At 41.2% G+C, this 25,039-nt stretch overlaps 1 protein-coding gene across 1 annotated transcript in view; it reads left to right on the top strand.

Annotated features, from left to right (window-relative positions):
• Nucleotides 1–25,039, top strand: part of CUBN (cubilin) — a 155,490-nt gene that overhangs the window by 38,537 nt on the left and 91,914 nt on the right. The window contains exons 24-28 of the mRNA XM_013941561.2: nt 6,592–6,778; nt 9,146–9,306; nt 9,777–9,958; nt 10,769–10,925; nt 13,492–13,679. Coding sequence (XP_013797015.2) covers nt 6,592–6,778; nt 9,146–9,306; nt 9,777–9,958; nt 10,769–10,925; nt 13,492–13,679 — 875 coding nt within the window. The remainder of the gene's footprint in view (nt 1–6,591; nt 6,779–9,145; nt 9,307–9,776; nt 9,959–10,768; nt 10,926–13,491; nt 13,680–25,039) is intronic.

Here is a 25,039-nt window from a genome sequence, read left to right as displayed (position 1 = left end):
TTGCTGAACATAATCATATCTATGATAAGCTATGGATTATTTTTGTGTTACATCTGCTGCCTATTTTCATTTTCTGCTAAGAAAAATATGGTTCTAATAATGATTCCTGTGCAGCAAGAATCCTTCATATTTTGAGCTATGTTTTCTTAGCCAGCTAAAGTGTAACCAATATCAGAACTGGTCAAAGCTGTTCTGGTTCATATTAGATGTTTCAATAGGCCTTTGCCTGGAGTTATTTTACAGAGAATGAACTATTGAGAAGATGGACAACATTCTCACAGAAAAGAGAGTAAGCAGGAGTGAAAAAAAAAGCCTTTATGTAAAATGAAGCTACTTTTCTTACCCATATATTTTAAGCAAACAATATTTGTGTTAGTACAGTTTATCTCTGATATATTTATTAGTTGAAGAGTGGCCTGAAAATAATAGCAAGGCTTTATTCCCTGGTCAAAAAAGTAAATTGAAAGCCAGGGGATACAGCCATGGCAATGGTCCACGAGGCACAAACAATTATTTTAGCAGTCTGCCAGCTAGTGGCTGTGAATAGCTCAAATGGCAGGAATATGAATGGAAATCATCCAGTCAAACATGTCCACATGATACTCAGTTGTTTAAAATGTATATTGCCCACTTGAACTGTGTATACTTGGGATGCAGGCCAACCATATTTCTTGGCCGTCTTTCTGTCTTTCAAGGAGAAAGTCACCTGGAAACCAAGCTATTGTTTGAATAGCTAGAGTCCTAGAGTCCAGGGCTAGACCAACATCATATTGCTGAATGACACAACAGATATATAAGCATTATGATAGATTTGGGGGTTTTCCTTTGCCCATCTTGGCTGACTGAACCACAAAGAACCCGTGTGAAATCGTTGACAAATCTTTGAAAGGGCTCAATCTTGACTGGAAGTGCTGCTCAGCATCTTGAAAGATCCAGGCCATACTTCTTCAACAGGATTAGGGCTAGAGTCAGTATATGTATTTTATTGTCCCTGACTTCTTTACAAATAATTGGGAATTTATTTTTTTGCTTTGTTTTTTTTTCATTAAAAAGACTACATTTCATCCCTTCTGCTAAGGACAGTCAGCCTTAATGAGGTTTTTAGCAGATTGCATTCCTGATGAAATTTTTATTTCTGGTCTTTCTCTGACTTTGGTGAAATTTAAAATTTTTCATCTTTATCATCCTGAATTGTGAATGACATGATTAATCATGAGGGGTAACTTGATTTTAGATAGCTCAGTTTTGTGATGTATTTTAACTGACAATGACTGACTGGAGAAGTCAGCGTTTGAGAAGAATGAAGGAAAAAAAAGCATTTGTGAACCCGTGGACTTAAAAAATGGTCCCCGAGTGCAACTGCAGGCAATATATAGTTGTGCATGTCTTTCTTCTCGATAGCTGAGTACAAGCTGTAGCTAGTATTTCTAAGGAGTTTGGGTCTGAAACACTCTACAAAGGACCTTTGTGTGCCCTCTTGGTCAGTGTCCGCCAGCAGTAGTAACAGAAGGCCCTGAAGTGCAGATGTGCTTTTCCATTGCCTGTGGAGAGGGTCATACTTTATGTGATAGTTTCTTCCTTTTTTTCTAAACATGCCTAATGTTACATAAAGGGCTAATAGTTATGGGTCTGAGTTTTCCTTTGGCAGAGTAAGGTCGAAAGAAAACTAACATTTTACATATGACACTATAGCTTTCTCTTATTTTTGATTAATTAGAATTGTGGCAACCGATGAATATCTCTTTATGGGGATAAAACACGGATAGAATTTTCTGTGCTATGCATGACTGAATGAGTGAGTGGTACAAAAGCTGGCATTTTTCTCCCCTGTTGGCCATATTACAGTGATTACTGCCATTTATGGCTTTTTTTTTTCAGAAGAGCAAACACGCTCAGTACCAAAATCAGAAAGCAGACTGAATAGCTTTAAAAACCTCACACACGGGCAAAGCAAGATGTGTGATTGTTCTGGACAATTGCCGTCTTCTTCTTTTCATGAAGTGTCTTCAAAATAAACTGAATTAATATTTTTTTCCAGGCATATAGCAATCACCTTATGGAGTTAGACCGCATTCTGAGCTTTGGCAAAGGATCCAAAGTTCTTTTTCTTGCCAGCTTTGCTGATACTTTTCTCTGAAGGAACTATCACTGCACAAGCACATCCCCATATAGCCAACCCTCATATGCTGTGTTAGTGAGCTGAGTACAAAAGATGAATGCCAGCTCTCTTGCTAAATGTAGAATAACAGGAATGAATCCAGTTACCAGAACTGAGTTGGTTGACACAAAATGTGGGTGCCTTGGATGTGTTTATGCTTTTCCTAATCATTACAGCAGGGTATGCTCAGTCTGCAACTGGATTTATTTCACTGTAGCCAGAGGTCTGATGTTGCTGACAGTCATTTTTCCACCTGCTGTATTTCTCTTCTTAGTTCATAAAGAAGATTGTTATGCAAAGTGTGGAGCAGCACACAGCATTCAGTTTAAAGCAGCACACTTTGGATTTGAGTTTTATATGGATTACTGCCAGGAAAGCAAACTTTGGTGAGGGAGACAACCTGGACAGTTCTGTGGAAATTGTTCTTAAAAGCTGATAAAAATAAATTGGCTTTCCTGTTGCTAATTGTACCCTAAGGGCCCTTATCTAGCACATCAATTTTAATATTCTCCAGGCTGAAGGCTAATATTAATGGTCTCAGCCTCTGTGTGAATAAGAAAGCAGTATTGCTACCCTTCCTAGTATTAAATGTTCATGAGTCAAGCACTCACCCTTCGAAAGTCAGGAGGTAATAATAAGTTAAAAATCAGTAAACTAATATATATATACATTTTCATTTTAATTTTTAATCATTTTCTGCGTGATGAGCCTTTAGGATAAATTTGGGTCACATTTTAAGTCACATTTCTAATCCTACATGCAGAGTTCTCAAGAAATCGTATCACTTCAGGATCTGAGTTTTGATGATAAACCCTACATATAATGAAACATCATGGGAGTTGGTAGCACAGCAAGGGCATAATAAGGATTTATAAGGCAATGTAAGGTTTTTAAGGTGCCCATGACTAACATGATTTTTATATGCATATATTTGAGCATATTTATAATAAAACACACCAATGACTGAAATTATAGATAAAGAAATTAATAGATCATGATTTTAGGTAAAGTTGTGCATGAAAACTTTTGATTTGTTAATTAACAATGTACTGCCCATAGCAGAAAACTATTGTCCTGTTTCTGTGTCATGTTTCTGTGTTGTCCTTGTGATGAATTAGGAACATGAGTCTGGTATCTAGCTTGGGGGGGTCCCCGCCTCACAGAAAATATTTCTAACAAAAGACAAGACCTTTCAGGTGACAAAGAATGACAGGAAAAAAAGATTATTTTTTTCAGAAATCACCCCTTTTTACCGTTTATTTTTGACACTAATAGAAGTGTTTTAGTAGTTAAACTCAGAATCGGTAGGGAACAGCCATGGAAATGACCATCTCCACGCATGTGGAGGAAAAGAAGGTGATCAGGAGTAGTCAGCATGGCTTCACCAAGGGGAAATCATGCCTAACCAATCTGATAGCCTTCTATGATGGAATGACTGGCTGGGTAGATGAGGGGAGAGCAGTGGATGTTGTCTACCTAGACTTCAGCAAGGCTTTTGACACTGTCTCCCATAGCATCCTCATAGACAAGCTCAGGAAGTGTGGGTTAGATGAATGGACAGTGAGGTGGATTGAGAACTGGCTGAATGGCAGAGCTCAGAGAGTTGTGCTCAGTGGCACAGAGTCTAGTTGGAGGCCTGTAGCTAGCGGTGTCCCCCAGGGGTCAGTCCTGGGTCCAGTCTTGTTCAACTTCTTCATCAATGACCTGGATGAAGGCACAGAGTGCACCCTCAGCAAGTTTGCTGACGATACAAAACTGGGAGGAGTGGCCGATACGCCAGAGGGCTGTGCTGCCATTCAAAGAGACTTGGACAGGCTGGAGAGGTGGGCAGAGAGGAACCTCATGAAATTCAACAAAGGGAAGTGCAGGGTCCTGCACCTGGGGAGGAATAACCCCATGCAGCAGTACAGGTTGGGGGTTGACCTGCTGGAAAGCAGCTCTGCTGAGAAGGACCTGGGAGTGCTGGTGGACACCAAGTTAAGTATGAGGCAGCAATGTGCCCTTGTGGCCAAGAAGGCCAATGGTATCCTGGGCTGCATCAGAAAGAGTGTTGCCAGCAGGTCGAGGGAGGTGATTCTCCCCCTCTACTCAGCCCTGGTGAGGCCACATCTAGAGTACTGCGTCCAGTTCTGGGCTCCCCAGTACAAGAGGGATGTGGCACTACTGGAGCAAGTCCAGCGAAGGGCCACAAAGATGATTAGGGGACTGGAGCATCTCTCTTATGAGGAAAGGCTGCGAGAGCTGGGCCTGTTTAGCTTGGAGAAGAGAAGGCTGAGAGGAGATCTTATCAATGTGTACAAGTATCTGAAGGGAGGGTGTCGAGAGGATGGGGCCAGACTCTTTTCAGTGGTGCCGAGCGACAGGACGCGAGGCAATGGGCACAAACTGAAACACAGACACTTCCATCTTAACATGAGGAAAAACTTTTTCACTGTGAGGGTGACAGAGCACTGGAACAGGTTGCCCCGAGAGGTGGTGGAGTCTCCTTCTCTGGAGATATTCAAAATGCGCCTGGATGCAATCCTGTGCAATATGCTCTAGGTGACCCTGCTTGAGCAGGGGGGTTGGACTAGATGATCTCCAGAGGTCCCTTCCAACCTCAGTGATTCTGTGATTCTGTGACCAGCCTTAAATATGGAGGGTCTAAGCTGTGATTTCATCCCTTTCCCCTAAATTATTATGCATATTAAAGTATTATGCATGAATGTCATTACACTGCAGCTGTGGGATGTTAGAGAATAGGTTTCAGAGTCTGCATGAGCCAGTTTAAGTAAATCTGAAGTCAAGCATAGTATTCTGCTCACTCTCTCAATCATACTTTGTAAGTAGTGTAACCTTGCCTATTTGATAGAAAGTCTTTAAGAAATCTACATTCATTTCTTGTATTTGCAACCTGTAGGATCTGATATAAGGGAACTGAGGACCAGAATGAACCCCCCGAGTCATCAAATCCAGCCCACAACTTTATCCCTTTTTTTTTTGCAAAGACCTTTATCATGTAATCTTCCTTTTAATCAAATTAATTAAACAATATCTTAAAAATAGGTGTTTCTTTTGCCCTTTTTGCCCCTGTTACAAGGGTTGGAAGATTGCTCTAGAATTTCACTTCCTAAAACTTTCTCCTAATTTCAGTGTATCTGTATTCATGGACAGTTTCTAAACTTTGGAGCTTGCACTATAATTAGAGAGTGCTCTAGTTTTATTGTTCTTCATGCTTCTTGGTGTTTAACTCTGTCTCCTCTTCCTTCCTTCCTGCTTCCTATGTAAGGGTAGCTGTATTCCCTCCTGTCCTTCATTTGCTAAACTAAACAAGCCAACTCTTTTATTCTGTCTTGCATGATGATCTCCTAATTCCCCACCATTTCTACAATCTCTCTCAGTACTTGTGCTAATTTGATCTCCAGAATATCAGTGACCAGGGTTATGCACATTTTTCCAGGTAATGTTTCACCATTACTTTGTACAGTGGCATCAAGATTCCCTGTTTCTAATGGAAACGTCTCATATGGCTCATATTTCAACTTGCCCTTTTTACAGCCAGGTTATGAAGGTCATTTGGCCTGAGATCAGCTAACATATGAAGATAGTTCTCTCCAAAATAAGTCTTGTGTTCAAGTAGCATTTTATAGAAGATATTTTTATTCCGAGTCTGCATGACTGTGCTTTCAGAAGAGCTTCTTTTTAGTTTTTTCTCAGTTTCTGTCTTACTCTACTCTATTTTCTTCCTTCTAGCTCATAATGTCAAGATGCTTCTTTGGTGGTCACAGAACTGATGTAACTGATTTTAGTATAAGACTTCAAGTAGAACTGCTTTGTCCTCAAAGTCCAGGGATTATACTGTTTTTCAGCTGACTGTCCCTTATAGCCTAGAAAACAGGAAAAGAAATTTAGATATAAAATCCTCATCTCCTGGGTTTGATTGTGGGGAATGCCTGAGAACAACACAGCATCTCCTTATAGCTAAAGAGTGCATTCAGTTTCCACCACCACTGCTTTGAAGAAATCAGGAATCCTGCCTCTTGTGTTGATCAAGACATCCTTTTCAGTTTCCTTTTTCTGCTTACCTGAGTTTTAGGTCACAGCCAACTCAGGTAGCTGCAACTACTCTTACATTGCGTATTTATTACAGGCATAGTGTTCTGGTAAAAGCTAGACAAATCAACTAAAAAATAAGAAACTCTGTACAAAATCTGGATTCTGTTTTTGGTATACAGTGATGACAATCAGCTGTAGGATGTGTTCAAGATGAGTTACAAATCACAGGAGTGCAGGATGTTTGCTTCTCTGTCTGTTGGAAAATTAGGTTTCCTGCCAGTTTAGCATGCATATTAAACTCATTCACAACCAGCAAACCTCTCTGGAGCATGGCTTTGTTTGCAGTGAATATACTGAATCTTCAAGTAACCATGTACGTGTTTCTTTTCTTTTCAAAGTGTGCTCACACCAATACAGTAGTGGAACTGGCATGCTAACATCTCCAAACTATCCCAGTAACTACCCTGTCCGGACAGAGTGCATATATGGCATCACAGTGGGAATAAACAGACAAATTGTGCTGCGCTTCACTGACTTCGCCTTGGAGGGGAATAAACGCTGTACAGAAGATTATATAGAAATCAGGCAAGTCTAATTATTTCTCTTGTCCTTATTACTGATAATCACGGAAGTTGGCCAAATCCACTTAGGCATGTGCAGAAGCTGTAGTTTTAACTATACCCCTGTGCTGGCAATGTGGACAAAGGGTCTATCAGAGAACGTTAAATGCCACCTTTTTCTCCTGCCGTTCTGTTCCTTTTTCCCCTTTCCTACCTGGCAAATTGCGGTTCTGGGAGTGAGTGCATTTTGTGTAGACAAAATCAGAGCCTTCCCATGTCCTGGCTCTGATTGTGTTACTTAGTGCAGACACAAAGAGTTTGATTGTTCGCTTTGTGATGTATTCTGTGTATTTTAGGTTGATAGTCTTTAAACAGCAGCTCTTCTGTGATGCAGCACTAGGAACATGTAAATAATCTGTGATATTTGCTACGCTGGCATCATCATTAAATTTAGGCAATTGGCACAGTGATATGTAGTAAATTTTACAGGACAGAGACAAATACAAGAGGTAGAAAGCAATATTTGTAGGAAGATTAGCTGCATGCTTACAATATAGCCGTGCCAAGTACGATTCCTTTCTGTGGCGTGTCGTTGTATGGGATTTACACTTTGGAGTGCCAGTGCACTCAGTTTTTCTCCTCATGAGCCAGCTCTCAGGTGAACCATATCTCCGGAACTACTGTGTTTTTGTCTCTGAGTGTACCATTAGTTTCCATGACCTCTATGAGTGCGATGATAAAACATGGCATGATGTTATCCTGAACATTGTACCAGATACTCTGTATGGTTTATTCCTCTTTAAGGTCCCTCTTAGAGCTTGGTACTGTTTTTTAGAACAAAACAAAAATCTTTTGCTGATGTTGCAGTATAGGTTGGATTGTGATACTGAATTCCTGCTGAATTAGCTGGTTGTTTTCAGCTGTACATGCAAACTGGAGAAAGTTATGAAAAACTTCAATATTTTCTAACTGTTTCATCTTTTTCATTCAAAACAACCTGGGGTTATATTTAATCTAACTTTATTTTAAACAATTAAAACATTAATTCAGGGTTGACCTGAGTTATAACTGTTTTCTTTTTCACTCAGGAACTGAAAGCACTCAGTTATTGCACAGCTTTAACCCTGTTGTTCCTGTGAAGAGCTCAGTGACATTAATTAGGTTTTTGGATATGGGGCCAGATCCTTACTAAATGTAGCTCAGCACAGTTCTGTTGGCATGACTGGATTTTCACAAGTTGTTTCCTCAAACCTGATACCCTTAAATGGGGTAGGCACATAAGCCTCAGATGAGGTGCCACTTTGGTTTCTTGTCCTGAGGTGTCCTGTAATAAGTTGCATTCAGTCAACTAAGAAAACTGTTGATCTGACCACAGCTGCAGAGGCTGGGACGCAAGCGAGAGGGGGTTCTGGCACAGTTCCTCAGCTGCTAGTAACCTGAGACAGTAAGTCTCAGGGAGCAGTTTAAGCCAGGAAGATGGCAAGAAAAAGGCCTTCAAGAGTGGTGTGGCCTAACTAGAAATTTCTCTCAAAAGCAGGTATAAGCCTGTGAAAATACAGCTGAAAGTCTTACTGTCTACTTAACAAACATCATATTAAGATGACACCTAAATATAAATAGAAATATATTTATTATTATCCTAATAAACTGTACGATATTTATAATATGAAAGTGCTTGTCCTAAGATTGTAGAGCAATTGATAACCAGGTTGGCACCATCTTTTTTTCTCCCATGAGATGTGCGTAGGTAGCATAACAGAACACTGGATGTGTGTCCTGCCTACAGAATTAGGAAATATTGCTACTCCTTAATCGAAAGACTGGAAATAATTGGCTCTAGAGATATTTGTAAAGGCCAAGAAAATCATTCAAGATGTGCTTCATATCAGTTTTGAGATGTGAGTTGCTATTAGTATCATGGCAAATAAACACTTTATTTTTTAAGAGAAAGGAAAAGGTCAGCTCATCTGTTTTTGGGCCTGGCTAAACAGTGAGAAGTGGGCAAACTCTTTTATTTCATATTAGAAGCTTACCTTTGGTTCCAGCCATGATTGCTACCTTGCAGAAGACAGAGAAGGATGCGCTGTAAGGTCCTGCCTCTGCAGCATCTCGTGTCCTTGAGATGCTTCTTGAGTCTCTCAGTGCATTGACAGGCTCAGGACAGGCTGATGAGAGGAACCGACTGGACATACCCAGCATGCAGTTATGGAGAGTAGGGCCTCTTACTGCAAGCGGCAAGACCCCTCCAGTATTTAGTAGCTGTATTTCTGTGGAAGATGAGGAGCCAGGATTAGTTCTCCCCAGGCCTGGAAGAATCCCCAAATTTATGCTTTATTAACATTACTCTTGCTCTCCCTCTTTGACTCAAGGTTTTTCCTCTCTTTCATTCTAGAGATGGAGGTTATGAAACTTCCCCCCCTCTTGGAAAATACTGTGGTGCAGATCTGCCTCCTGTTATAATCTCTCATGGTAACAAGCTGTGGATAAAGTTTGTAAGTGATGTGTTTGGCACAAGAAAGGGATTTTCAGCACACTGGGATGGTACATCAGCAGGTAAAATGAGCGCATCAAATATAAAACCATTTTACACATCTCATTTTTGATCTTTTGTTTCTATTTAATTTCTCTTCCTTTTCACTGCATCTTTTCTGCCTCCCATCTCCTAAAATCTCTCTGCTAATTACATAGCATCATATATTCACATTTCTTAGATCAAGGATACATATTTCTTGATCTATGGGATTTCTTTTCTCCATGGGGAGGATATACCATTTTCTAGATATATTGTAACACGAACTTTCTCTTGTGTTTAGGAAATTAGTGGTAACCAAGGATGCAATGGAGAGGTTTAGTAAGGTTTCTCTTTGAAGAATATCTACATTACAGGAACAGTCTTCAAATTAGATTAAATATTTCTAGCTAAAGGTCCAGTTGCAGGACAAAGTATTTCTGTCTATTCCTTGTATTATTTTTCTGGAATGTCTGGGTGTTAAATGCTGGTATGGTTTCTTTGCCCTTTTCAGGTTGTGGTGGGACTTTGACAACAACGTCTGGCATCTTTATGTCTCCCAACTACCCTATGCCATACTACCACAACTCAGAGTGCTACTGGTTGCTGAGGGGGAACCGAGGGACCCCATTCGAAATCCAGTTTGAACAGTTCCATCTAGAATATCACCCAAAGTGTGACTTCGATTACCTTACAGTATGTACACTATGACTCTTTGCTCCATAGCCAGCAGCTAAGTAGAGTATAATGAATGTAAAGGTAGAGAGAAAGACACATGGTCCTGGTCTTCCAGTGTTCACACATGAGCAGACCCAGAATAGGAAAGCTCCATGCTGAATTGCTACCTTTGTATCAGAGAGCAGTGAAGGGTAAGGCAGCAGTGTCTGTATGGGTGCACACAGGTAAGAAAAACATTTACGGCAAGATCCAAAGGCCACTGAAGCAAGAATCTGTCTATTAACTTTGCTTTGTTTTAGATCAAGGCTTTATAGTATGCTGTTTTTGTAAACTACAAGAAAAAGGGCACAATAGGGACAACAACCCTATTGTTAATCCCAAATTCCATATTCAAATTGCTGCGTAAATAATCTGAATATTTGTATCAGAGTTGAAATGGAGTGCAGTCTTTCCCCCTTTTGGTGAGTAAGACCCTCAAAATCTGCCAGTATTTGATAACTGGCTTCCTGTTGTTCCACTGATTTGCTTGTTTCTGAAATGCCTGTCAGGCTTCCTCTGAACAGAAATACTATTTAACCTCTTGTGCACCTAGTGGGAAAAAATCTCTAAGCACACATTTTGGCAGGGAGAAATTGCTTGGATTTGTAGTGCCACCAGCTTTATGAAATTCAGTAGTTATTCACGATTGTACTGTCGAAGTTGAAACAGTTCTAGTTTCTCAAATTCTGTAACAAGCAGAATCACCGAGATTATATTTTTTGTGGGAACTGACACATTTGTCTTCCTGTGAAATTCTCCACTCCTTTCTCTTTTTTTTTTAATCTGAAGGTATTTGATGGTAACAGCAGCAATGCCAAGCAGCTAGGTAAATTCTGTGGGAATCAGATACCACAACTCATCCGCTCCAGTGGAGACAGCATGTACGTGAAACTAAGGACAGATAGCAGTTTGCGAGGTGGAGGGTTTTTTGCTAGATACAAACAGGGTAAGTAAGTAAAACAAGATGAGAAGAATATGTTTCTACAATGCAGCTTGTTCCTGAAACTACTTCTTGCAGCCCACGATCTTATTTATTCACACTCAGAAGACAATGTATACAACATATTATTGAGCCAGATACTTTAATCTGCTTCAGTCACAGAGCACAGAGACCTAAAAATTACCAGTGCCCAGAGGAGATACCTGTGATGGAGGTCATTTCCTCCCTAGAAGAAAGCTGAGAGGTGGCTCTGCTGCTATTACTTGCATCAGTAGCACTTTCGACTCCAGATTTACCCAGAGTAACTGGTATTGAAGGCCCATAACAGGGTAGATTGGACTCCTCCTGCTCTTCCACTGACCCAGACTCCTGACTTTTTCTTAGTGAAGGCAGACAGAGAAGGGTCCTCTGCTCTTCTAGCTGCTGTGAGGCCAGATGGCAACGGATCAGGGATTTACCCTCAGCTACCATGGCTCATTGCAGATGCTTGGTAGCTTTTAGCCTACTTGGAACACTCCAAATAGTTTCATTTTTAATATCTTGTGGTAAAGGTCACATTTTTCTTGCACGCATTTTTTTGTAAAATAGTTCTGCCCCAGAAACATTGGAATGATGAAATTTGGCAAAAAATACAAGAAGATACATGAAGAATTAAAGTTTTTTTTTATTCTCAGACATTTTTAATATCATCCCAGTGTTTATTTTCGCTGTAACATATACTAGTTAGATTAGATATGCTTTGAAAGGTATGGAATTTCACCACATACAAGTTGAATTGCAAGCATATTTGGGTACTCTAAAGATGACAAGCCCAATTGATAGAGATTGCTGTAGGTTTGTAGACCGTAAGTTCCCCTTAGGTTTGAACAACAGTAAATGGATAATGAAAAAACTATTCATGCACACATGGCACATACAGTACTTAGAAGGGTGAAGGGGCATTAAGCTTTGACTCCCTCATTACTTAAAGGAATCACAGATTCATCTACCATGTACTTTTCATACTGCAAAGTCAAGACAATATATTAGAAGGTTTTTTTTTTCCATTCATTAATTAGACAAAAAGAGCACTTACAAACCACTCAGATATAGAGCCTGAGCTATCAGATAATGTGTGATCGGCACTTTACATTCATATTTAATTCCTGAAGATGCACATGCCCCAGAGAAAACTTTCAGTGGCTTGCCCAAAGGCTAAAAATATGTAGGAGGTAATGGTGTAAAATAAGGATGTTTAGATGTCAGATGCATTTATGTGTATATGAACAAGGTGATGATGATTTGGAAAACATTGCAAAGGAAAACATGTTATTAGATTAATGTTTAAAGGCACCTTTGTGCCTGGTATGTTTCTAATAAAATCCTGATAGCAGGGGGTAACAGCTTTTGCCCATCTTGCATTCTTCAAAATCCATTTCATTCTCTTCATCCTGTCTTTTCAAATAGTTGTATGCTTCAGTGTAGCTCTGCAAACAAGCCCCACTTCACCTGACCCTGACCCTCAAATGTATTTTGGGCATTTTGAACTCCTAAAAACACAGACCTTGCTGCTCTGTAAATGATTTGGAAAGAATCCAAAAAATGTGCAGGAGGTAGGAGTATTATCCCTAGTGACAACAGAAGGGGTTTGCAAGTGAATCTCAGCTATTTCTGCTGCTCAAACACTGCAGATTTGCTGTACAAGACAACAGCCTGGCCTGCTCTCTGCCTCCTGCCCACTTCTCTGTGCATTAGTCTGGTCTGCTCCCTGGTACACCCTGCATGCCATCTTCGGGCGAGGAATTACCCATATTGGCATTTTCTGTCTTTAATGAAAGTCAGACTCAGGAAAATGAGAATCACTGACCTAGTGCCATAGTTGTTGCTTCACCCTTTATCTAGTGTAGTTTCTTTTTGATTTTGTCTGCAGTTTAAGGAAAGCTCTCATTATCCCAGGTGAATGTCCAGTTCCTCTGCTAGGACTTTACTGGATGACTCACAAGGAAAACCATGGCTCCTTCTTAAAGAATTTCATGCTCACTTTCAATTCCTGGAGCTAGAACATCCAATATAAGCAGTATACTTTCCATTTATTGTTTTAGCTGGGGATTATTTATTTTTTTCTTATCCAGTAGGCAATCTTTGTTGAGCCCCCACACACCCTGTAAATTGTTCTAAAAATGATGGAGGAAGGTAGGTCATACACCACATTTCTATTATTAATTGCAAAAAAAAAAAAGAAAACATGTTTCAAGAATAGCTGTGTATTTAAAATTAAAGAAATTTAAGAAAACAGGAAAAAATTGTATGTACTACAATAAAAAAACAACTGGCTGATGAGTCTGTAAGGGTCAGAAAAGAAGGATATATTAAAACTGAAAGATTAAGTTTCAGAAAGTCTGGATTTTACTTGCAACATGTGCAATGTATCCTTCGACATGTTGCAAGTCTCTTTCTGCCTGATTTCTATAATCTATGAATATAAATATTTCTTATCTTGTAATGGTATCAGTAGCTTTAATTAGTATTTTTTTGAGATCCTGGGATAAGATGCACTGCACAAATATAATTTATTATCATCTTTTTTTTTCAGTTTGCCATGAAGTACTGACTGTTAATCGTAGCCATGGCATCTTGGAAAGTTTAAATTACCCAAATAATTACCCTTTAAATGAACATTGCAACTGGACCATCCAAACTACGAAGGGGAACACACTCAATTATAGCTTCACAGCCTTTGATTTAGAAAGTGGATCTGACTGTGACCTTGACTACCTGAAGGTATGTATCCAGATTCTAGACACAAAAAGAATCATTTCTTTCTGAGGAAAGAAAAACAATGAGAAAGCAGAAGGGAGAATTCATCTTATCTAAGCATAGCCATTAAAAGTCAAGTGTTTAGTCCAAATGATTTGTCCCTCTTTCCTCTGCAGTCAGTAGGGAGGTAAGCATTGCCAGTGAGCGATTCATCCCACCTGAAGACAGGTGCCTACAATAGGGAGGATGAATCACTTTGCAGGTGCCTAGATTTGCTACAGAGAGCCTAAATACCACCTTAGATCAGCTGTACTGGCTTTTATGGTTGAAATTAGATGACATGACTCCAACTGCATGTAAAGAAGCCTTATTTAGGTAGAAGCAGAATAAATCCTAAGATTAGTAAGTAAGTGGGAGAAATTCAGTTTCAAAGTTACCAAGGCAGTGAGGCCAATTGTTTTGTTCTTGATTTTTACCTGAAAAGTAGCAGGGAATGTTTAGAAACTTTAAAATGTTTATTTCTACTATTTTTTAATGGAGCATTGCTGTGTCTCCTGTTGATATTTTCATTTTCATAATTAATCTGCTTCTTTAAAGGGATTTAAGGGACATTGAACTTACCCACAAACAAAATGAGACACTTTTAGCCAAATTAAATAATCCAGTCAACCTAAAGCCAAATATCTTTTATTTTTCTTTCCTCAAAAATTTTAATTCTAGGACAACTAAAAGACACTTTCTCTCAGTTTTCCAGTTTTCACAGTGGGAAGTACAGTGCAGTCATGATCACTGCTGTGCTGAGGGTTATAAGCTTCTGCCTACCATTTTGCTGTTTTGTTGAATTAATCCATCCTTCAAACCTCACCTCTGTACAGGATGCCAGCACACAACCCCTGTGCTCTACTTAGGTTTTGCACAAGAGGATTTGAAATTTAGGGCAGTATCATAGCTACTTACAGCCAAGGAGAGGGCTGTGGAATAGTGCCCATATTTTTGGACATACTTACTTACTCTGGGGCCAGTCTTGCAGAAAGTGGAGCAGTAGGCCTGGTGTTGGGCTACATGTTCCCTCTTGATGTCCTCCTTTGCTCCCTCTACCTCCTTATCATGCCGGCGTTCACAGCTCAAAAATGGGTAATAAACTGGCAAAAGTGGTGTCCTTCCAGCTTTCTTCTGCTGGGGCCAGGAATAGAAAGAAAGAATAGACATGCAAAGAAAATAAACAAGGGAGCATTGTATTGAGAACTAACAGAAGTTGCTTAAACCCTGGTTCGTTTTTGTGAGGAGGCTGAAAAGGAAACATTGGAGCCAAATGGAGAGGCCAGTGCTAGTCCCAAGACTCCTAAGCCCTTGATCCTTGAAGGGCAGGGGCCTTGCACCCAGTAGCCAGCCAGTAAGGAGCAAGGGACTTGCCAGAAGACTTTATTCTAGATCTAAGTCAAGGATGGAGGAATAATGCCAGAGGCAAGGACCTGGTCCAAAGCACTTAGAAGAACAGAAATAAAACATATCACAGGGAGGGAGGGAGGGAGGAGAGGGGGAGCAGCAAAGTACTTGCACTCTTTGTTTTAACAGTTTCTCCTTGCTTCCAAACAAAGAAAATACAGACTGAAAGAGGTATAAAGAGGAAAATGCAAGGAAAAACAGAGTCATGGAAGTGTGTTAAGGCGGCTTTAATTTGCGATTCATGTCACATTACTTGAAAGTCTTTCTCCAAATGCCATTAAGAAATACCACTTGGAAAAGATGTCCTCGTTTTGTTGTTGCATGCTGCACAAATATGTGCCATAGTGTAAAAAAAGAGAACAAGGTTGAACCAGCCAGGGAACTGAATAGTGTCTGCTTCCACCCTGTGTCTTGCGAAAGGAGAACATCTTGGCAAGGGTGTGGAGTGCCCAGTGGTGTAGGGGAGAGGGGGAATCATCTGGAACAAGTCTGCAGTTCACTTTCTAAGCAGACTGAAGATATTTGGGACTTTTCTGTCTGAAATCCATGTGGAATCTGACTCCACTGCAAAATGGGAAAAAAGTTGATAATAAAAAAAAAGGCACAGCTGTTCAGCTGAGATAAAATTACTTTTTTGCCACATGCTAATTTTGAGATTCTTTTATGGCAAAGAGGCCTAAGAAGGGAAAGCTCTGATGCCCTGGCTGAGTATAATACTGAGAAAACAGAGGTATAGTCATGTTCACTGTAGTCCGAGTGGGTGGTGCAGGGGCCATGTGCCAGAGCCCTTCACCGTTTTCTTGGAGGAAATGGGAAGTTGCTGCTCAGGCCGTTTCCATGTGGCTCCGTGGCACTGGGCAGCCGCTGGTGCTGCTGTCACAGGCAGGGTGGAGCAGGCACTCTCGTCCACTGGGGCTTTCAGGTCCCCGCTCTTCCCATCCCCTCGGGGTTCGGTGCTCTCCCACCCCTGCCCCTCTTGCTCTCTCCCTGCCCTGGCGCTCCAGGGCGACCAGGACAGGTAGGTTTGGTGGCAATGTTTGCTGCTGCTTGCTGGGGATGGGAAGGAAAAGGGTTAGCGGTTAGGTGGGATTAGCTGATGATCACAGTGGAGGTAAGAGAGGGAGTAAGGGAAAGAGGTATGTGGTAGAGAAAGACAAGGTGTCATTTGAAATGCTACGGAGGTGTTACGGCAGAGACCTGACCTAGCTGAGCCCGGAGTACAATCAAGAAATGACATAGTTGCAGAACAAAATGAAGAAGAGGGCTGCTTTTGAAAGTGAGCGGAGAGAGAGATTTGATGCACGTGGAAATATTTTTACAACATTATAAATGCCTCAAACTAGAACTCTGATTTTCTGGAAACCTTTCTGAATTCTGAAGGGAAAAGCGTGGTGTCTGTGGTAGGGTGGGGAGAACGAAAGTGGGCAAGCTGCATTCGTATGTACTGCTGGACCTGGCCCAGGCATTGCGGGTTTGTGCCCAATCTCCACACTGGAAAAGGGCCTGTTCTTGACTTTTGTGTTTAATTATGACTTCTGCTTCCAACTCAAACCCACATTCAGTATATGAGAAGTGTACTTTGCCTTATGACTAATTCAGTCTGATACATACAGAAAATATTCAGCTTTGCTATTTGCTCCCTGGCTTAGTTCACATATGAGTCAGAATTTAAACATGTAGAATAATGACAAAACCAGAAATTCCTACAAACAGGTATTCCTAGTGGTTGTCAGTTACCAGTGATACTATCGTCACTTAGAGCAAATAGCCTGTTTCAAATACAGGATTTTGAACAAGATATTCAGATGCCCAAAGAGTACTCAGGGCAAGTGCAATGTGTGGCTGTCCCAGATCGAAATGCAATCACAACTGTATAATGAGAAGTCAGCCATATGTTGCCTTACCTATTTCTTTTTCTCCTTTGATCACGGGATGCTTCTTACGAGCCAGTCTGCCCTTTGCAGCGTCTGGCTGGTGTACTCGGGGTGCGCAGCATTTTTCCCCGGCCGGGAGCCCTGAGTGACTCCGACTTAGTCTGACCTGGGCAGGCCCTGCATCTCCATCGTTTTGCAGCGCATGCAGCTGTTTATACCTGGGCCAAGTAGGAAGGAGAAAGCCCTACTCTTCTGACTTGGTGGCAATTTTATGCCATTGTGCATAGGTGCCAATAACGGAGCAGGGGCAATGCGGGAGGGAGGCAAAACTGCAGATTTTTATCAAGGCAGTCTCTAGCATGAATCTCATGTGAGCACTTTCTCAACAAATGAGCAGTGTGTAGGGTTTCATGGTCTGTCAGAGGATGTTGGCTCATTGCTAGTAACACTCACAGGATGCCTGACATTTTGCAGTTTCAGCAGTTTCAAGAATATGAGATTGATTGCTTGTGATAAAGACATATGCAGAAGTTGTAACGATATGATACGAGGCATATCGAATAGCAGACTGTTTCCAAGTGATGCTGCACTAACTGTAATAGATTGGATGGTCTTTAGATTATATTGTGTGCTGTGGCTTGGCTTCATAACATACCATTAGTCTTTCTAGAGGAATCATCAGACTGTAGTCAGTGAGATACTGCAGACAGAGACGTAGAAATGTTATTTCTTCCTCTAAGGTCACCAAGTTGTTAGCTGAATAAGCATATATTTAACTTCCCATCTTTAGTGATGAATTGTCTTCTTATTTAGTGTGACAGAGCATAGTCTCTGCAGAGGCAAAGCTATTTTATAAGTAAAGAGAACATCATGTTATTGCCCTTATGATTAGAATCTTGCAGTAGGATTGAAATTTACTCCTTTTTTATCCAAGAAAAATATTATTTGAAAACAACTAATCTTTCTGTCCTTCAGCAAAAAGCTCCCTCTATGTTATTCTACTCACAAAGCATAATCTTCCCTTGAAATCCAGTGTGTTTAGCGTTTGCTTTTCACATGCACAGGGAAGACCTTGCCTACTCCTTTGCAAGATGCCACTGGCCTGGTAAGCAGACAGTAAGATGTTGCTGTGCAGCAAGACAAGCTTCAGAACTCTCTGTCTGAGTCTCGCACCCTTTGGCCTGTGGAGTGTGTATGACTAATGTCTAGTGGCAAGGATGGAAATACAGTTGTAAGAAATGACATTCTAATATATGCGGATAATGCGGAAGCACATTTTATGGACGCAACTGATGGCCTGATCTGCAGTCAGCAACCACAGTGGCTTTCTTTCTGCTCCAGCGCAGGGCAGAATTACTCTTTGGAATAAATCACTTCCTTGCTTGCTTACTACCAATATACTTAAGTAGTCCAGAGTCTTTCAGCAATTAGGTTCATGGTGGTTAAAATATCATTGCACTCTTATATATGGATGTTATCAAATGAGTACAATAATTCATATGGCATCTGCTCTTGAGTATTGTTTCATTTCCTTCTGGTGGTAACAGGATATGTGCTTTTTTTTTTTTTTTTAACCACAGTAGCATTCCAGGGATGTGCCATAATATCCTTTTTCTCCCTCTGGGAATAATGCATTAGCAAATTGTTGCTTACCCTCGGCTGGTGATCCTCTTTTTTATTAGCTTATCATAGAAAAAAAAAGCTTTCCCTGTTTCTAGTTTTGCTGTCTTCTGTGCTTGTAACTAGTAAATGTGATTAAACTATATTAGGAGATTAACATTATTACATTCTATATATGTCTGTGCTTTTTTAAAGTGCTGCAGGAATTCTCCAAGCACAGAGAATGACTTTGCTTATGGCCATGCATTGATTTGCAAAATGTCACCGCTAGTACATCACCCTGGGGAAGCAGATGATATATTAAATATACCCATCCAGGTTCTGCACACAGACATCAAATTACAGGCTGTTGGCCAGACGGCAGTGGTATCCATTAATGCATTACCATGCAATCTGGCAGCATGCCAGCCCATCCTTGAATTCCTTTAGGGGTTTACAGGCCTCCACAAGAAGTTCTTCAGAGTAGGACTGTAAGGATAAAAGTGATAATTCTCCTTGGGTTTCTGTGGCAGGCCTCACCAGTGGTACACAGGGAAATCATAGCTCTTGCACAGATTTTCAGTGAGTGAACTGGATGCTTTGGAAGAGGAAAGTGTCAGACCAAGGAGATGCCACCCTAGGGAAGACTGACTCAGGGCTCAGAAAGATTTTCTGTTTTCCCATTTGCCTGCATTGCCAGAATCGAAGTGCACTTTGGTTTTGCTATCTGAAAGGTTCTTAGAAGCAGATTTTGCTTCTTTTCGTGTGCTTAGAAGCACAGGAAATAACCCGCAAGATAGCATTAAATTTGTCGATGGTGAAAGGGTTGCACGATCCCTGCAGAAACCTCAGATGACAAGTAGCACAACTGACTCAGGCAAGCAGCAGAGGCTCTGCTCTCGGACACACAAATGAGTCAGAGCACCAGGCAGTCCGCGTTTGCCTCAGTCTGCCAGCTCAGAGCAATGTGACTTTGCCTGTACCTTCAGGAAAAAGCACTGTACAATGATGTGACTGTGAAACACGAGTGTATGAAGTGGATGGTAGTGTGCATGCCCCTCGCTAGGGAAAGGGAATTTGGGAATCATCTGGTTGCAACTGGGATTCTTCTCTCCTCTGTTCATCCTCTGTCTTGCAAAATTGTGCTGGAAAGCTTGGCCAGCATATGTGGAGCTATCTGTGCAATGAAGGGACTTATCCCACTCAGCACAAGCACCACGACACGGAGAGGTGGAGAAATCCCAGCCGAACCAGGCAAAGCTTTCCCTCCTCAAAGGGAGGCCTTCAAAAGAGTTGGAGACCACCACACCAGACTCTGATGGAGGTCTTGTCCCTCCCATCTCTGCTGTTCCCATGGGCAGGCAGTTTTGTTTTCTTGAAAGCTTAATAGGCAGGAACATTTCCTTTTTTTCCCATCTTCATTTGCCAAGACCAAGCTGCGCCCCTCCCCAGTGGCCATAGCTCTCCAGGATGCAGACTTGCTCGAGTGGGGGCATCTGCAAAGCGGATCCTGCCCTTGGTGGCCTCTGACAGTGCCATGTGGGTGTTGCTGGTGCCGGTGGCCCAATGGGTCCTGGCTGGCGAAGCCATGGGGAGCAGCACTGAGCCATGCACACAAGTCACGGCACACAGCTGGCCCGGGCTTTTCAGTGCTGACGCGGCCCCTCCATTCCCCCGCTGGACTGCCTAATACAGGCCTGAGGATTTAAAATATTGTGCTGAACAAATACGATTGTGATTGCAGGCTTGGACTTGATTGATAAGGTAAATGCCTCCTAGGCACTCCTTTCTTACACAGCAGTTGTTTCCTACTGCTGCATCTTAAACAATTTTAAAGTTTTATTCAAAGATACAACCTGTATTTCCTAGATGTATAATAAATTCATAGCCTTGCTAAAGAAAGATTATTTTCATGTCGTTACAGAAATGTACCTTTCCTAGAAAAATAAGGATGAGCAGATTTGCTAGAAATCTGTTAGAAATTCTTGTTCTTTTCTTTGAGAAGGTAATAAACTAAGTAATGTAAGAGAGAAAAATTTCTTTTAAAAATATGTCACTGAGGTCCAATGTGCAATTTAATTTCGCTTCACACTTTCAAAGGGCTCTGAGTATTTCAGGCTCAGGTTACAAGACAAAACATAGACTCAGATACAATTCTTCTTATTAAAAACTAGACATGTATACATTTCCATATGTTAGATAAATCCCAGAGAGATTATCTGGTATGATATATGTCTAGCGACGCATGATTTCAACTTCTACTGTACTATAGAAGAAAATGGTTAAATTAGCAAAAGAAATGTGTCATTGTGTGGAGACAAGAAGGCAGCCCACAGTTCTGGTTTTCCAATGCACAGAAAGAAATGGTGAAGTCACCCACTGTCGTGCCTGTTCTGTGCCCTGCTCTGCTGTTTCTGTAATGCTCAGCTGGCTAATGGGAATGTTACTGCCACTCTCTGCCTCCTCGCCAGGTGCTGCCTGCACCGGGCTCCCAGGTGGGCCACGTACAGGTGTGGGCACACACCCACACAGACAGGTGTGGGCGCACATCCGCATGCATGGCTGTTGGGAAAGAGGGTCGCTCCCCTTTTGGCAGAAGCTCCAAGGGGCAGACTGCAAGGTAGGGGAATGCATGGATACATTAAAGAAAAGGAAGGAGAAGGTAGGAGGGGAAAACGGGAGGGGGAGACCAAACTACTGAGGGATATTACCTTCATGTCCTTGGTAAAGAGGAGGAAGTTTGTGAACGCGGCTGTGAGGTGGTAGCTGTGTGCAGAGAAGTAGCAACAATACAGAAGGTCCATCTGTGCTCAAGCCACAGCACCGCAGCCCGGTCTTCAGGCACCTCTGGCTGTGGCACCTTTGGATTAGCTCCTAAATGTAGATCCTGAAATTTACCTTGTTTCACTGGAAAACCTGGTGGTGGTCAGAGCAAGGGGTCTTCTAGGTCATAAAAATATTTAAATAATCATATTAAAACCTCATTTAGAAAGAGTTGTCAGGCAGGCTTTTTTCTATGAGTGACTGCAAACCCTTCCTATCATGCGAGTACAGACATAACCTCCTTTGCTCTCCTGTTTGTGCAGAAATAACAAGGCTTATACACAGTGTATCACCAAAACTGTTAAGCTGCCTTTGTTTCTGTGAAAACTGTGTTGCTGTGGTGCTAAGCTGGCGCAAAGTGCCACATCCTGGAGCATTATTATTATTATTTTTTTTCTTGCTGAGAGACCTGCAGGTTCTTAAGATTACACCCTATTTCTTCTAGAAGGAAATGTGTTGCTTGGAAATGGATTATTTTTATCTGAGTTAATTCCTGATGTAACAAATAATGTTGATTTCACTCTGGAGTTCATTCCGTTATTTGGATGATGATTACAGGCATACCTCGGAGATATTGCAGGTTTGGTGCCAGACCACTGCAATAAAGCAAATATCGCAATAAAGCGAGTCGCACAAATTTTTTGGTTTCCCAGTGCATATAAAATTTATGTTTACACTATATTGTAGTCTATTAAGTGTGCAATAACATTATGCCTAAAAAAACAATGGACATACATTAATTAAAAATTACTTTATTGCTAAAAAATGCTAACCATCATCTGAGCCTTCAGTGAGTTGTAATCTTTTTGCTGATGGAGGGTCTTGCCTCGATGTTGATGGCTGCTGACTGATCAGGGTGGTTGCTGAAGGTTGGGGTGGCCGTGGCAAGTTCTTAAAATAAGACAGCAATGAAGTTTGCTGCATTGATTGACTTTTCCTTTCACGAAGAATTTCTCTGTAGCATGCAATGCTGTTTGATAGCATTTTACCCACAATAGGACTTCTTTCAGAATTGGAGTCAATCCTCTCAAACCCTGCCGCTGCTTTATCAACTAAGTTTATGTCATATTCTAAATCCTTTGTTGTTGTTTCAACGATGTTCACAGCATCTTCACCAGGAGTAGATTCCATCTTAAGAAACCACTTTCTTTGCTCTTCCATAATGATTTAGAGACGTGTGACTCTTCCTTTCACTTGAACACTTAGAGGCCATTGTAGGGTTATTAACTGGCTTAATTTCAACATTGTTGTGTCTCAGGGAATAGGGAGGCCCGAGGAGAGGGAAAGAAACGGGGGAACAGCCAGTTGGTGGAGCAGTCACAACACACACTACATTTATCGATTAAGTTTGCCCATCTTATATGGGCACGGTTCGTGGCGCCCCAAAACAATTACAATAGTAACATCAAAGCTCACTGATCACAAATTGCCATAACAGATATAATAATAATGAAAAAGTTTGAAATATTGCGAGAATTACCAAAATGTGACACAGAGACACAAAGTGAGAACATGCTGTTGGAAAAATGGCACTGATAGACTTGCTTGACTCAGGGTTGCCACAAACCTTCAGTTTGTAAAAAATGCAGTATCTGCGAAGCGCAATAAAGTGAAGCGCAATAGAACAAGGTATGCCTGTATGTTGCCTGGGTTTTGCATGATTTCTGGTAACGGATTTGCTGTGGTGCTCTCAATACTTTCTTTTCAGAAAAGTACTCGTTCAGGAAGAGCTGCTCAGAAACCTGTAATCACTGGCTCTAGTGTTTAGATCAGTGAAAACAAACCTGTGTCAGGTTTCCCACTGCTGCTAGGAAAGGGATGCTGTTACATGTCAGAGTATCTGCTGGAGGAAGTCCCTAGAGCCCTCCAGTGCTGGGTGGGACACTTGCGGGCACCCTAATCTGAGCCCGGGCAGAACCTCTGTTCCTGAGCACCTCATTTACAGGCGGGGGCTTTTGCTGCAGTTCTCTATAATAAGGCTTTTCAGACTACAAATATTTGTATCAAAATTCAAATTGAGATAGTAATTGGTGTAATTACTGATAACTGTATAATGAAATAATGGTAACTGATAATAGAATTAATGATAATAAAATAGGAATTGTCAATATCCACCATAGGGAAGGGGCCTCCCCTCATATGAAGCTGTTTCAGTTAAAGAGGGTGGAGGGTTTTTTGTTTGTTTTTTGCCATGCTAAGGATCTTAAAATGTACCGTAGCTGTTAGCATTTTTTGCCCATAGCATTACCTGCCAAAATCATTATGAAGCCCTTAGAATTTCTGATGGATACTAAAAGTTCTGAACAAATGAATAAATTACAAAATGAATATCTACACAGAAAGGGAGCAAGCACATTCTGCTCAAAGAAGAGCTGGGAAAGAGTCCTGGAAAGAACAGAACAGAATAAAAAAATTCCCACTTCTTAGAGTCAGTATGGCCCTGGAGTGGCTAATAAACTACCCCAAAATTCAATTGTCTTGTGCAGGCAAAGGGAATACCTTGCCTGATGTTGCTTTGGGAAAAACTTTCCCTCAATTTTCAGCAGTTTAGGATAACCCAGCTGACAAAGCAAGCCCTTAAATGAGAAACGTATCCCAGAGATCAGAAGAGAAACTGTGGTTCATGAGGTCTGCATTCAGCTTCAGTTTCACTTGCCCATATTTACATGAGAGCGAAATGTGTTTTTAGAAGTTCAAAATGCTCTGTGAAGACACACAGCTGTTCCCTTCATTTCTAAGTGAAAGACAGCTTGAAAAAAATTGTAATTCTAGCTGCTGTAGGCCTGCCTCTCTCAATGAGTTACAGCTGGCCAAGCTCTTGAATTTCCTGTGAAACTCCAGTCTGAACCCAGAGCAACAGGGCAATACTGCATGAAGTGATTGCTATAGTAACTGTTATTTGTATCTTGAAAAACTGACGGACTGCTTTCAGGGGAAATTACATAGAAATGTGACGTTCGCTGTCTTAGATAAAAATAACTCTTCCCTGATGAATCAAAATTACAGAAGATTCATGAAGCTTATTTTTTTGTTTTGATTTGAAAGTTTCTGGGTATGATTTAGTCCAAGGTTCCTCAGTTTTTTTGATCTGTAATCACTAAACCTAACAGTTAATGGTTGAATATGTCTTAACATACAGTTTGCACTTCATGCAGAGCACGGATTCATGGTCTCCACATTGATTCACTCTTCCCCATTCACATTTTTCTGGTGTAAGATTTCCATGGCTTGAAGCCACAGAAATAGGAGTAGTATATACCACAAAGCTGTTGCAGGAAGTAGTACTATTAACAAATCTAATTGGAGCTGACTTTATTTCATTTTGCTGAATGTAAGCCATGAGCAAATGTGTAAAGCTTTCAGGCTGGCTGGGAAGGTCACAGCTGTGATGCTGAGCAGGGGACACCTCATCTGCCCACGGGGCAGTACTTCAGGCTGTACTTTTGGAAAGATTACAGAGGGATGTCAACCTGCTTAACATCTAACCCTCACCATAACTTCATGTTTATTATCGCACGTCAAGTCAAGGCTTTTCTAGAGCAACCAGTGATGGGTATGGAATTGGAAACTTTCAAGCTTTTCTGATTTCACCTAGGGAAATTATACAAATGGAGTGATCGTCCTCCTGTTCCAATACACTCC

The sequence above is a fragment of the Apteryx mantelli genome, chromosome 2 (genome assembly GCF_036417845.1).
Source record: "Apteryx mantelli isolate bAptMan1 chromosome 2, bAptMan1.hap1, whole genome shotgun sequence".
NCBI classification, from domain to species: domain Eukaryota; kingdom Metazoa; phylum Chordata; class Aves; order Apterygiformes; family Apterygidae; genus Apteryx; species Apteryx mantelli.
This window is presented reverse-complemented; position numbering and strand designations above follow the sequence as displayed.